At 69.1% G+C, this 13,791-nt stretch overlaps 2 protein-coding genes across 4 annotated transcripts; both read right to left on the bottom strand.

Moving 5' to 3' along the window:
• Window positions 1-344: 344 nt before the first annotated feature.
• On the bottom strand, window positions 345-5,828 carry SCRT2 (scratch family transcriptional repressor 2). Its single transcript, XM_049817481.1, has 2 exons — window positions 5,506-5,828; window positions 345-3,136 (listed from the first exon to the last, which is right to left on the bottom strand). The coding sequence occupies exons 1-2, from the start codon at window positions 5,627-5,629 to the stop codon at window positions 2,430-2,432; spliced, it is 831 nt and encodes a 276-aa protein (XP_049673438.1). The 5' UTR covers window positions 5,630-5,828; the 3' UTR covers window positions 345-2,429.
• A 3,580-nt stretch (window positions 5,829-9,408) lies between these two features.
• On the bottom strand, window positions 9,409-12,563 carry SLC52A3 (solute carrier family 52 member 3). 3 transcript variants are annotated; one of them, XM_049817456.1, is made up of 5 exons: window positions 12,415-12,563; window positions 11,875-12,041; window positions 10,350-11,420; window positions 9,967-10,090; window positions 9,409-9,830 (listed from the first exon to the last, which is right to left on the bottom strand). In XM_049817456.1, exons 3-5 carry the CDS (start codon window positions 11,375-11,377, stop codon window positions 9,618-9,620), a joined length of 1,365 nt encoding a protein of 454 aa, XP_049673413.1. In that variant the 5' UTR covers window positions 11,378-11,420; window positions 11,875-12,041; window positions 12,415-12,563; the 3' UTR covers window positions 9,409-9,617. The 3 variants fall into 3 exon arrangements, with proteins under 3 accessions (XP_049673413.1, XP_049673414.1, XP_049673415.1); XM_049817457.1 differs by lacking the exon at window positions 11,875-12,041 and having other exon boundaries at window positions 12,298-12,563; XM_049817458.1 differs by lacking the exon at window positions 11,875-12,041.
• Between the last annotated feature and the right edge of the window lie 1,228 nt (window positions 12,564-13,791).

The raw sequence follows: 13,791 nt of genomic DNA, 5'->3' as shown, positions 1-13,791 counted from the left end.
GCTTTACTTCCAGGTCAATGCCCTGCCACTGCTCGCAGCCTCCCTGGCGCTTTTGCGAGCAGGGTGGCATTACTGACCCACTGCTCACCGCAGCAGGGGGTTGTCTGGCTGCTGCCTGCTGGCTGCCGGGGCTGGCAAGGCAAAGCGAGCAGCGTTGGATGCTCTGGATGCGTCAGCCGTCCCCTGCCCGGCCAGCTGCCAGGGCATCTCCACCCCTTGTTTGGGGGCAGATGTTTTCTTTGTGATGCTTGTGCTCTGGGGCTGGCTTCCCCCGTCCGGTGCTCGCACGCCACCACCCGCCACCGCCCGTACAAATCTCTCGAGACACACGGTTAGTGGCAGAAATCCCTTTTATATCCCTGAATTGCGTTACAAGTAATACTGCGGGTGGCCGGTTCTCAGTAGACTTGTCTTACTGGGGGCTGGCGAGTACAAAACCTGGCAGAAAAAAATCTATCATGCACGGAAAATTATTGCTGTAGTATCTGCTATTTACAGTATAGACAGGGGCAGAGGCGCGGTGCTCCATGCCTGCCTGGCCGAGGGACGCAGTGCTGCCGCAGAAAGGCGCCGGCATCGCAGGGAAAGCCTAAACTGCTGGGTACTCGCTGGTGGGGTGCCTGCGTGGCCGGGGCGATGCTCTTCCCCTGTGTGGGGTGCAGGTGCGTGGCCACCGTGCCGCTGCAGCGAGGCCCGTGACAGGGACATCCCCGGGAGGCGTCGAACCCGCAAGCCACGGCAGCGGCAACACGGGCACCGAGGCGGTGGGAGGAAGACGGTGCAGGGAGGAAGACGGCGCAGGAAGACGGTGTGGGGGTACGCGAGTGCGGCCCCGTGGGGTGCCGGGCTGAACCCCGAAGGTGTCAGAGACCGGCACGGGGTGATGGGGCCGCGGCAGCTCGCAGCCCGAGGTAGGAAGCAGAGGCGCAGGTCAGGCCCTGCTCCGGGATGCCGCGTACGCGGCACTCGCTCCGGGGCCGGTGCGGGGATGCTCCGCCGGGAGGTTGCATAGAATGGCTGGTTTGTCCCCACCGGGCTGGCGCGGGGCAGGGAGCAGAGCAGGAGCCTGCGGCAGCGAGGAAGACGAAGGAGAAGGGCTTTGCCTTTGGGGGAGGCTTGCGGGGCACGGAGCCTGGGCTGCTGGGCCAGCTCACGCCCTCCTGTCTCCGTGCCCACCGCACGGTCCGCTCTCGGGGTCCTGTCCCCGTCCATGTCACCGTGACTGTGTCCTGGGCACGGCGGCTCCGCTGCAGCTCTGCCACCTCCTGCAAGCCAGCGCTGGCACGGCCCTGCCAGTCTTGGCAAATAAATAGTGAAAAGCATCAGTTATAAATAATATAAATAAGAACATTTAAATAGACTCACCCAAACTTAACGGCTACACTGACCCCCTCCTCCTGGGCGCAGGTGGGCCGCGATGGCGAGGGGGCCGGGACCCGGCCGGGGAGGGGTCCCGGCAGAGGCTGGGTGTACGTGGGGGGGCAGTTGGGGGTTCAGGTGCTGCCCCAGGGCTGGGGCTCCAGCCCAGCTGCCAGCCTGGCCGTCTGCACGGCGAGGGGGGCTGCACCTGCCCGGGGGGGCTGTTCCCCAGCCCATCACCGTGGTGGGGCCAGTCGTGCCTGGCCAAGCTGGGAGCTGGGAGCCAGCGGGGGACGTGCCCCACGGGTCTCTGCTGGGAGCCCCTCACTCTTTCCCTGACTTTGGGGCTGCAAAGCCTCAGTGCCAGGGTGAGCACTGTGCCACGGGACCATGTCCCGCGGGACTGTGCCGGGCGGGGGGGCATCGGGGTGCCCCAGGGCTCGGGTGGTGGGCTGCAGGGACCCCAGCCTTCAAGGACGAGTGACAGCCCTGCCCTCCCGTCAGCCGCACTGTCCATCAGTCCCGCCGAGCCATCCGTAGCACCAGCCCATGGTCCCATCAGTGTTAGGGTCAAGGTGAGGTTTTGCTCCTGGGGGGAGCAGAAAAGTGTCTTTTCTCCCCCGGGGTTTCCCGGGAGGAGAAGCAGCAGCTCTAAATAAATAATAGTAATAAATTAAATAAATAGAGGTGAAAGTCATGAGCTGGGGGAGGAAAGTCTCTCCTGGGTCTGGAAGAGGTCCCCGGGTGAGTCCCCCGCAGAGAGACCTGCCTGGCTGCGGGGGGGCTCGGGGACCCACGGGCGAGGAGCCAGGTCCCGCTGCGGGCCTGGCTGGATCCGGCCCTTCCCAGGGAGCGCTGGGGCAACCTCCTCCCGGGTGGGGAGTGAGTCTGTGGCGATGTGTTCTCCCGCCACGGCGCAGCCGCAAACCAGCTGGCTGCAGCTGCAGGAGCGGTGGCACGGGGACCGGGACCGGGACCGGGATGGGGATGGTGACGGGGATGGCAAGAGGGATGGGGATGGCGACGAGGACAGGGATGGGGACGGGGATGCGCCACAGGGGGCTGGGGGGCTAGTTCCCTATTGCACAGCTGTGTTCGGAGCCCTTGAAGCAGGCGGACTCGTAGTGCTTGTTGAGGTACGACTTGAGGGCGAAGGTCTTCTCGCACTGCTTGCACTTGTAGTGCTTGAAGGCGGAGTGGGTCTGCATGTGGGCGCGCAGGTTGGAGCGGTCGGCGAAGGCTTTCCCGCAGTGGGAGCAGCCGAAGGGCTTCTCCCCGGTGTGCGAGCGCATGTGGCCCTGCAGCAGCCAGGGCCGGCTGAAGGCTTTGCCGCACACGTCGCACTTGTGCTTGAGGTTGTGGGTGAGGACGTGCATGGCCAGGGCGGGCATAGAGACGTAAGCCTTGCCGCAGGTGGGGCATTTCCTCGCCATCTTGCTGTCCAGGCTGCGGTGGGTCTGCTTGTGCCGGCTGAGGTTGGAGGAGGTGGCGTAGGTCTTGCCACACTCCGGGCAGGAGTGGCGGTGGCTGCCACGGCGCTGGCTCTCGCTGCGCCGGCGCGACCGCCCGTCCGTGATGAAGAAGGCATCCATGGAGTAGCTGTCCGTCACCGCCGCCTCCCCGTTGAAGTAGCGGGCGGAAAAGCTGGACTGGGGGCTCTCGGGGTCACTGTACTCCTCGTGGCCCGGCGCGTAGGCTGGGTCCGGCGGTGGCGGTGGCAGACCCTGCTTCTTGTCGGTGTCGTAGCCGGCTGGCGCCAGGCAGTGCTGGAGGTACCCTGCAGGGACGACACAGCGGGGGTCACCGTCCCTCTGGGCCAGCCCCACCGGGGACGGGGCAAAGCCACGAGCCAAAAATGCCCATTAACGGTGCAGAACAGAGGCTGTCCCCCCCGCACTGGTCCCTGTCCCCGCTCAGCCCCGTGGGCTGTCCCCGAGCACCGGAGCTGCCTCATCTACACAGGGGCCGAGTCTGTCCCGGCTCCTGGCCGCATCTGCCGGCAGGATGGGTCCCATCCCGCGGGCCTGCTCTGGGTGGGAGCCGGGGATGGGGCTGCGGGACGTCCAGCTGCGCCTGCCCGAGTGCCGCCCTGCTGCCCCGGCTGCAGGCAGCCCCCGGGGGCCATTAGCCGCCAGACAGCTGTCGGTGCCGAGAGCCTCATTGTTCACCGGGGCAGGCGCCCGTAATGAGCTCTGCTCCATCCACCTCCTCGCCTTTCAAAACCCGGGGCAGCCGGGGCGAGGGGTAAGAAGCTGCCCTGGGTTTCCCTTCCCCAGCAAAGGGGCTGAGGAAGGTCGCCCCCGCCTCCCCCCTGTCCTCCGCAGGGGCTATTCCCCAGGGATGGGGCAGCACCTGGATGCCAGCAGCACCGGGGCCGGGGGCTCCTGCGGAGGAGAGGGACCCACAGCCCCCCAGGCGCAGAGCGGGGCTTGGGTGCCGCTCTGGTAGTGTCACCCCCAGGTGACATTGGTGCAGGTCTGCTCATGGCCTGGCTCCAGGTAAGGGACCCCTGACCCGTGACAGAGTGGGCGCCGTGTCGGCATCCCTGTCCCTCCGTGCTGGCTCACGAAGGGCACCGTGAGAGGAGCAGCCGCAGCCCCGCTCCCCGCCGGGCCAGCGACCCTGTGGGACACACTGCCACCCCAGGACCCCTAAACTGGTCCCGGTGGTCTCCTGCCTCATGCACACCGGCCCTTGCCGGCTGCTTCAGAGGACACATCCCTGCTGGTGGTGACAGCAGGGGCTGTTGGGGGCCCGGGGTCAGTGCACAGCCAGGCTCACCCGTGCGTGCCAGCGGGTCAGCATGGACACCCCACCCCGGCTGTGGCCGAGCATCCCCTAAATGGAGTGCCCCCCCCCCCCCCATGGGACCCCCCTGCTCAGGGCGAGCGGCTGCTGCCATTTAGTCCCGCGGAGGCTGGGGGTGCCTGTGGTGGGGAGGGGGCTGCGTGATGGGGACAGAGCTCGGCCCCCCCGTCCCCCCGCGTCGTGCTGACAGCGCGGGCTGTGCAGAAAGCGCTCTGCTCAGCAATTTCTCACGCTGCCTCCGAGCATGCAGCAAGGTTATTTCCAGGAGAGCAGCGTCGGCAGCTTCTGCCCAGCTGCAGCACATCCCTCCCCCACCGGCTCTTCGCTCCCAATGGGGGGGGGGGAGGGAAGAAGAGGACCCCCAAGGCCAGACGGGCCTCGCACCCCTGCCCCCAGCAGAGAAAGCCCACCAAAGGCTGGGGAGCGGTGAGCGGTAGAAAAGGGGGGACAAGCGACGCAACGGCTGGGCGACGTTGGCTTGTGCCGTGGCTGGATGAGGCCCATTCCCGCATCCAGCTCTGCCTCCCGGTCCCCGAGCAGCCCACGGCTGGGACAGAATCCCCCCCCCCTCCCCGGTCGCCGGCCCCCTCTTCCAAGGCAGGTCCCTGGGCCGCCCCGTCGGGGGTCTCTGCCGAACCCCAGGGACTCCCAGAGCCCTCCCCAGTGGCCCCTGGCAGGACGGGGCTCCGGGGACCCCGGCCACCCCGCAACCCAGCTCTTCGCTGCGGGGAGGGGGCTGCTCCCCGCCTCTCCCCCGCCTGCTCCCGGTGCCCCGGGGGAGGCGACGGCCCCCCCCGCGCTCCCGTGGGGGGGGGCTCGGGGCAGGGCTGCGAACAATGAAACCCGCAGGCACGGCGAGGCTCCCGCTCCCCCCGCCGGTCCCCGCAGCCCGGCTGCTTCTTGCTCCCCCCCCCCCCCCCCAAACTTGTCGTGGGAAGAAGCCGGCCTCGCCGCACCCCGGGCGTGGGGCGAGCGGGGCCGGCCGGGGCCAGCGTGGGCTGCCCACGGGGGGCTGCCGCTGTCACGCAGGGGATGTTTCCCTAAGGACCAACTTCGGCGGGGGGGGCCGGTGACCCGGGAGCGGGCGACAAGGCGAGGAGGGATGACCCCCCCCCCCCCCCCCCCCGCCCCGCACGACGCCCGGCTGCGGGACACAACACCGGGTCCCCCCGCCCCGTCCTGCCCCGTGTCCCCGTCCCCGTCCCCCCCCCCTCCAGCCCCGGGCTCCCCCGGTGCCCCGGCGGGCGCACACACAATAGCGGCAGGGGAGGAGGGGGCCGCTCCCCCCACCCCCCCCACCTCCGTCCTCCCCCCCGGAGCCCCCGGCCCCGCACTCACCATCGCCGGCGGCGGGGCCGGGCAGCGCGTAGGGGGGGTCCAGGGGGGCGTAGGGGGGCGCGGGGGCCCCGGCGGCCGGGAACGCCTCCGCCTTCAGCTTCTTCACCAGGAAGGAGCGGGGCATGGCGGGGGCCGGGCCGGCGCCCTCAGCACTGGACAGCTCCGGTACCGGCACCGCTACCGGTCCCGGCCCCGGCACCGGCCCCCCCCTGCCCCGCCCCGCCCCCGGCCCCTCGCTACGCCCGGCGCTCCGGGCCCCGGCTGTGCGGGCGGCGAGGCGCGGGGAACCGAGTGCGAGGGGCGGGGAGGCAGGCAAGGCAGGCAGGCAGCAGGGCGGCGAGGAGGAGGAGGAGGAGGAGGAGGAGGAGGAGGAGGGGGAGGAGGAGGAGGAGGAGGAGGAGGAGGGGGAGGAAGGCAGGCGGCCGGGGGGGGGAGGGGGCCGCTCCGCCCGGCCGCACCCGGAGCCCCCCCCCACCGCCCCCCGACCCCCCCCTCCGAGCCGCCGGCAGCGCCGGGGGCCCCGGTAGTGTGGGGTCCCCGGTCTCTCCCCGCCCCCTCCCCCGGCCACGGACAATGGGGACACGCGGGGACGGGAGGGGAGGTGGGGGGGACCGCTGCCTCCCACCGCCTTTGTCTCCCTGCCGTCAGCCCCCAGGGCCTAGGAAGGATGGGGCGGCGGGGCGGGGGTCCCCATCCCTGTCCCTGTCCCTTGTCTCTATCCCTGTCCCCTGTCCCTGTTTCTTGCTCCTTTCTCTCGTCCCTGTCCTTGCTCCCTGTTCCTATCCCTCTTCCCGGTCCCCATTCCTGTCCATCTTCCTTGTCCTCATCTCCGTCCCCTTTCCACTGACCCCTTTCCTCTTCCCTTGTCCCTTGTTCTCTGTCCCCATCCCTGTTCCCTCTTCCCTGCCCTCATCCCCATCCCACCTCTGTCCTGTCCCCATCCCTGCCCACTGTCCCTTTCCCCCCTCCCCATTCCTCTTCCCTGTCCCTTTTCCCATCTTCTCTCCCTTTCCCACGTCCCCATCCCCATCCCTGTCCCCGGGGAAGCGCCGTGACCTTCGCAGCCCACAACAATAGCCGGGCTCGTGGGCTCGTGGCGGTGCATTGTTCCCTGCCGGAGCTCCACTCCCCCGCCTCCCCCCGCCAGCGCTCCGCTGCCGCCCTCCCTGGAGCAGGATGAGGCCCCGGTCCTGCAGGCAGTCGGTGGCCTTGGGGCTGGCTCTCCCTGGGGCTGCGCCGGCCGGGGGCTGGTGGTTGACACCGGGACCTGGCTGGCAGCGGGCCCTGCTCTCCCGGAGCCCTGTGCTATGCCGAGAGCATCGCAGCACTTCACTAAGAGCAGTCCCTCATCTGTCACCGCAGGCAGAGCGCTGGCACGGCCGGCGCAGGGCAGACCTGGCCGTCCCCAACCTCGGGAGGCACCAGCCCCTTTGGCCGGACACGTGGCATCGGATCTGGGGGTCGAAAGCAGCTCCCCCGCGGTCGGTGCCCTGGGCCTGCCTGCTCACAGCCGCGTCTGCTCCTTCGGCCGGGCTCGGAGCCAGGGCTGGGGCCATCCCTGCATCGCATCGGGCCGGCGTCCCCTCCGCTCACTGCTTTGTCTGGCACCCCATAACCCAGGACATCCCACGGCCCACAGCAGCCCACAGTCCGCAGCATCCCGCATCCCGCAGCATCCCACAGCGTCCCAGACCCCAGAGCATCCCACATCCCGCAGCATCCCACAGCCGTGGCCAACCCCGCAGCCCACCCCGCCGGGCCTGCTCCCGGGCTTGGGGGTCCCAGGGCTGCTCCCTACGTGGGCCGGGGGGGTGTGCGTGTGGGGGGGGTGTCTCGCCTCCTCCCTGTCCCGCAGCGCTTGGCCGGGGCTCGCGGGCAACGACACGAGTCCCATCTGGCCCCGCAGCCCCGCTCTGACGTCAGGGCTCTGCCAAGTTCAAGGTCACCTCTCCCGGAGGGCCGCGGACCCGGAGCCGGGGGGACGTCGCCTGCCGGGCTGCTCCCGGCGTGTCCCCCCCCCCCCGCCACCCCCCCCACACTGGGCTCCCGGCCTCCGCTCCCTGATTTATTTATCCGCGCGTGTGCCGGTTCTCTCCTTGAAGGCACGTTTGCAGAACGGGCGATTACTTACGCCCTAGTTGGGCCGGGCCTGCCTGCCCGCCCGCTGCCCTGGGATTTTGTCTCTCTCCAGGCTGTGGTGTAATAAGGGAGGTAATTAAGTGTAAAAGACAGGGGGAGGGAGGGCTGGGAGAGGGGGAATAGGAACCCAGCTCCTTTCAGAGGCAGGGGACTGAGATAATGTATGTTAATAACCTGCAATCAGTCCTGCCGAGCTGTGCTAATATTGCTGACTGCAGCGGCTGGGCCCCCCCAAACCTGCCCCCGCCGCGGTGGGGAGGGAGGGGAGCGCCAGAAGAAAAGCTCAGCCTTTCTCCTCCGCTGTGGCCGGGTTTGTGCCTTCCTAAGCAGCTGTATGGAAATAATTCCCATTGGAGGCGATTGTTTCCCCGGCGGGGGGATGGCGGGGGGGGGGGGGGGGCGCGAGTGTCCGGTGGGCGAGGGTCTTTGGGGGCTCCCAAGGGCAGGAGCATCCTCTCGGGGTGCAGGGGGAGGGAGGCCGGCTCCCTGCTTCAGCTCCCGGTCTCCCTGCAAGGGCCATGGGATGCATCCCGCTCCCAGGATGAGACAAGCCGCCCCACGGTGCCCCCACACCTCCCTCTGGTCCTCAGCCTCCCCCCTCCTGCCCCTTGTCCCCCACAGGGCCGGATCCTGGATGCTGTGGGCTCAGCCAGGAGCTGCCGGGGGGATGCCCGGTGGTGCCGAGGGGCAAAGCCCGCTACCCTCGCTCCCGCCTTCTCCGGGACCCCTCCCCAGCACCGCCAGCTCGGGGGGCTGCCAGCCATTAGCTATTCCAGCCACGTCCTTCCCGGAGGCGGCCGGGCAGCAGCCGGAGCCCCGAAGTGGCTCCAATCCGTGGCTTTGAGGCACGACAGCCACGGGTCTGGCGCTGCCGCCGGCTCTGGGAGCAGATTGCCAGACAAAGGGCCGGGGACAAAGGCCCGGCTGCCTCGTGCCCCGGGGAAGGGGCGCAGGCGGGTGCGGGATGTGGGTGCTGGCCTGGCCTGGGGCTGCTGTTGCCCCTTGAGCCCCCATGCCCACCGTGGCCCGGTGTCCACGCAGCCCCCACCCTGGCTGGCACAGCCGGGGCGCAGTTGGGTACCAGGTGGCACAGCCCTGGCACTGGTTCCGCGCCATCCCTCCAACCGGCACTGTGCCCGGCACCGCTCCGGCTGCGGGGCTGTGCTACGGCCGCTTGCTGGCCCTGCACCCCCAGTGCTGCCCGTCTCAGGGTGCAGCGGGGCTGAGATGGGGTGTTGTGGGGCACAGGGCTACGGGGAGGGAGCAGAAAACACGGATGGGGCCACAGCAGAGGATGGCAAATGTCGGGCAGATCCCCCCAGTCCCCCCGTGCCTCAGTTTCCCCAGCTGCTATCGGGGCCCTTGTGAAAGCCCCTCACCCTGTCTCCCCCCAACAGTCCCTCTCCCCACGGCCAGGGCAGGGCAGGCTCCGGCACAGCCCTGCCCAAGCTGCCTTTGTCCCCGCTCCCCGCAGCTGGCCGCAAACCCACCGTCCCGGGGGGCAGCTGCCGCCTCCGTCACGGCACGGGGCCGGGAACGCCGCCGGTGCTGCCGGGCGCAGCTGGGGCTGTGCCCACCCGGGGGGTCCCGGGGCGGGGGGGAGGGGGGCTTTGGGGCACGATGCCAAATGGTGCCAGACCCTCCAGGGGAAGAGATGTGACGTGGCCCCAGCTGAGCAATACCCAGGTGGGGGGCACCGGTACAGGCAGCCCCTCCATGCCTGCCGGCGCGGGCAGCAGGGAGGCTGAGGGCTGAGCAAACACCTTCTATTGCTTTGAACGCAATGGAGACATCCCGCACCCGGACTGGAGACAAAGCCACGGAGCTGCTCCTGCCCGGTGACCTGGCGGAGCCCAGCGGGGACACATGCCTGCAGCCGCCCCGGTCCCAGCAATGCTTCCTGGCTCCGCGGCCCTCGCTGTTTTTTGGGGCGCATGCTGGCAAGAGGGGCTGTCCAGGGGTGCCTGCCCCACTCATGCCGGGCACTGCAGGCTGCAGTAGTCGGCGGATTTGAAGAAGCCGTAGACATTCACGAGAGGGAACATGAGCAGGGCCCCGAGGAGGGAGCCCAGCTGCTCTACTGCCCCGTACCACACCAGCGCGCTGCGGCTGCGGCTCCGCAGGATCACCCCGGCCATCACCTTCACGTAGGAGAGCGTCCCGGTGAAGAGCACCCAGGAGAGGACCTGGCGGCGCAGGGGGGGAGAGCGGTCAGCACGGCCGGGGGGGTTCCTCACCATGGGGACGGGGGACATCATGGTGAGGCTGGAGCTGGGGGTGGCCCCAGACACCTCCCCGGGTGAGAGGGACCCCGTGACTTACGATGGTGGCATCGCCCCACTGGGACTGCTGGAGGAGAGGGCAGGGACTCATCACCGCGATGGCCATGTTGTAGGCGCCAAAGCCTGTCCCCGCCGCGGTGAGGGTGCCCAGCAGGGCCAGGGACCTGCAAGGGACATGCGGGTGACACCGGGGAACGCTGCCAGCCTGTCCCTGCTGAGGGGCACAGACCCGGGGCACAGGCTGACCGGCTCCACGCCAGCTCCATCCTCCTTCCGCGGGGTGTCTCTGCTGCCAGGGCACGGGCACCCCACAGACCCTCTCCCACCCGGCGCCTTGTCCGTCTCACCCTCCCTTCTTGCCGTTCTTGGGGCAGAAGCCCCTGGGGCTCACCCCACCGCGGCCCCCAGCACCCCGCTACCCACCTGCCAGGCAGGACCATGGCCACGATGCAGGCGAGGGGGTTGGCCATGGAGCTGAGCGTGGCCGCGAGGTGGTAGGCGGTGTTGCCGTAGGGCAGGCAGGAGTAGGACTGCACGGATGGCAGGACCCCATTTGTCAGAGCGCTCACCCAAGCGATGAGGAGGTAGATGAAGGTGAGTTTGGCCAGGGGGTAGGAGACCTTCTGCGGCAGGATGTTCCTGGGCCCCTTGGCATCCTTCGGGCATGGGCAGCCTCCGCTCAGCCGTGAGCCAGCTCCCTCGTTGGGGATCTGGTCAAATGAGCTCAGCATGATGCTGCTGGGAAACAGCTGCTGCTGGGAGAGCTCCCACACCTTGGGCTGCCTGGCGAGGAAGAAGAAGGCCAGCAAGCAGGCCAGCATCATTACAGTCATGAGAAGGAAGAAGAGGTGGGTGGAGAAGTTGGCTGGGAGGTAGCGGGTTTCCAGCTGGAAGACGGTGCTCTCCACGGTCTCGTTGCCGGTGGTGAAGTTGACCACGTGGGTGACGTTGGTGCAGCTGGAGATGCCAGAGCCCTGGCCCAGGGCGATGAGAGCGGGAATCAGCCCGCTGAGCCCTTCGCCGATGAAGAAGGTGGTCAGGTACTGGGGCTGCAGCTGCATCATGAAGGGCAGGAAGGTGACGGAGGAGGTGCAGTCCACCAGGGCCAGGAAGAAGGTGAGGATCAGGAAGGCGGTGCTGTGGGGCCTCCCGGCGATGGGGGACGTGTAGTTCCAGAGGAAGGCCAGCAGCAAGCAGGCCACGACACCCACGGACACGACCACGTAGATGACAGCCACCTCCTTCAGCAAGCCGGGCCGAAAACGGTGCATGAGGGTGACGAAGAGCGGCCCCACGTTGGCCATCTGGATGATGATGGTGATGTAGGACGGCAGGTCCCACTGCTCCGGCAGCACCGTCACCAGCAGCGGCAGCTCGACCCACAGCCCATTGATGGCCACCCAGGAGCCCGTGCCAAAGGTGCAGGCGAGGAGATGGGTGAGCAGCGTCATGGCTCAGGGCTGGGTGCCCGGGCCCGGGGGTGATACAGCCGCGCTGTGGGGAGAGGCTTCGATCAGCACCGGGGTGAGACCCGACCGCCCCCAGACCCCAACCCTGGCCTCCGGTGACCGTTGCCCGCATTGCCCCTCCTGCAGGCAGGCAGGCAGGCAGGCAGGCACAGCAGCCCGTCTCCCACACGCCATGGGGCTGCGGGGCTCGCAGAGCAGCATTGCCTCCCCACGGCCTGGCCTGGCCCCCCTTTTCTCCCCACAAGCCCTGGGGACCCCCCTGCTCCCCAGGGGTGATGACCCTGCACCCTCCTACCCTGGGTGCGGGACCTGCTCGGCTCCACGTGGGCCCCGTCCTGGAGAGCTGGGGCTCAGCACAGAGGGGCACAGAGCCTGGATGGAACCCGGCAGGGCATCGAACCTGCCTCGGCTCACGGTGCAGCATGGCACAGCCTGGCACGGCGTGGCACAGCCTGGCACGGGGTGAAGATGGCTCTCACCTGGGGGCCGAGAGGTCTGGGCAGCCGCTCTGCTGGGAATGGAGGCCTCGTACCTCCCACCGCATCCGCAGGGCAGGGCAAAGCAGCGCCCGTCTCCTCCCAGCCGGGTCCCGTGGGATCCCGGCAGGCTCCGGTGGCTGCGGGGAGAAAGGCCCCGGCAGCCGCACCTGCAAACCAGCCTCGGCTCATGCCAGCGAGCTGAGTCAGCCAGGATCTGGCCGCATCCCCTTGCCCGCCCCGGACACCGGCTCCCATCCTGCTCCTGGGAAAGGGGGACACCCCCCCCCCCCCCATCCCACGTCCCCATGTCCCCACACCCCAGCAGCTCGGCAGAGCTCCAGCCCTCTGCCGCAGCGTTGGGCCCGGCGGCGGAGAAAACTCAACGTCTCCCAGGGGCTGAGCCCGGCGGGTGCAACGACCCACCCATGGCTCCAACCCTACGGGGGAGGCATCGGGGTCTCCGGTACGGAGCAAGAGCCAAGACGGAAGCGGGATCTCGGTCTGAGCGGTGCCTCGGCAATCTCCCGAGAGGGAACTCACTGTGTTTTGGGGAACCGGCAGCAGCACGCGGGCGGGAGCGAGTCCTGGCTGCCGGGGCAGTGACGTGAGGCAGGCGCGTCACCACCTCCGGATGCAGACGGGTGACGGCCTGGCCACGCTCTGCTCCTCGTTCTGGTCCCAGTTGGCAGAGTCCCCCCGGGTCTGGGGGTGTGTGGAGGGGTGTGGGGGGTGGGTGGTTGGGGGGGGGTTTCCCCGTGCCCTCCTGCCACGTGCTCGGCACCGTTTCAGGGTGCCTGTCCTGGGTGGGAGGGTCCCAGCAGGTCCCGGGGGGACATAGGAGCTGCGGGGTTGGTTGGCTGCCGGCACAGGGTGTGATGGGATAAAAGCGGTAAGAAAGCGTAAGGAAAAGCGCTGTAGTCCCTGGAGGGATGAGGGGGGGGTCCCCGCTCCCCGGGGGACCCCCGTGGCCAGCAGGATGAGTGCCCGGGTGCCAGAGGGAGCAGCTCTGGTCCCAGCTGTGCCCCCCCCGTGGGGCAGGGGCTGGTGTCAGCCTGGGCATGGGGGCACAGGACCCCCCCCCTGCCACTCCTGCCTCCCCTCCCAGGGGGTCCCAGCTTTTCTCCAGCACAGCCCCCGTCCCTGGATGGGCGCAGGGCTGGCCATAGGGTCCCATTCCCCTCTCCCCACCACTGATCCCCCACTCGTCCCACGCAGCCCGACCCCGGGTGCCAGCTGGGACCTTTCAGCTCCAAAGTCTGTCCCGGTGGCCAAAGTCCAGCTGTGTCATCTCCAGCTCCCGGCCACCTCTTGCCCTCTCCCTGCCAGCCCCCTGGGACAGCCCAGCCCCTGCCCTACCCTGGGGGGCCACGGCTGCCCCCCGTCCCCACGTACCGCCGGTGCCAGGGACAGCCCCATGCCTGCCGCCTGCCCGGCCGCGGCGCAGGGTGCTTGCCGCAGCGTCGCCGCTGGCCCAGTGCGCCCTGGCTTGGCCGGGTGCCGATGATTATTCTTGGCGGTGTCCTGGACTTTGCGCTTGTCCCTGGCTGAACTGCGGTCTCACCTTTTTCAGGCTGCCAGGTGCGAATGTCACCCGGTGACGGCGTGTGTTTCCCACCGAGGATCTCTGCTGGGTCACGGGCTGGGATGGGGCCCTCGAGGACCCCCCGAGCGTGGCGGCTGTCCCACCGTGGGTGCACTGCAGGGCTGCGCACCTCGGACCCCACGTCCAGCGAGATGGCACCGTGCGATCAGCCAAGCTGCGAGCCGGAGGATCACCCACTTGCACGGGCCGGGAGGTGACACGGGTGAGGAAACAGAGGCAAGGTCACCTCCAGCAGCACCCACGCCACCCCCCCCCATCCCAGCACCCACCGCCCCGGTATGCCTCACGGTGGCTTTTCCCCCAGCACCCACCGG

This window comes from Accipiter gentilis, chromosome 14 (genome assembly GCF_929443795.1).
Source record: "Accipiter gentilis chromosome 14, bAccGen1.1, whole genome shotgun sequence".
NCBI lineage: Eukaryota > Metazoa > Chordata > Aves > Accipitriformes > Accipitridae > Astur > Astur gentilis.
The sequence above is the reverse complement of the archived record's forward strand: the minus strand, read 5'-3'. Positions and strand labels throughout refer to the sequence as shown.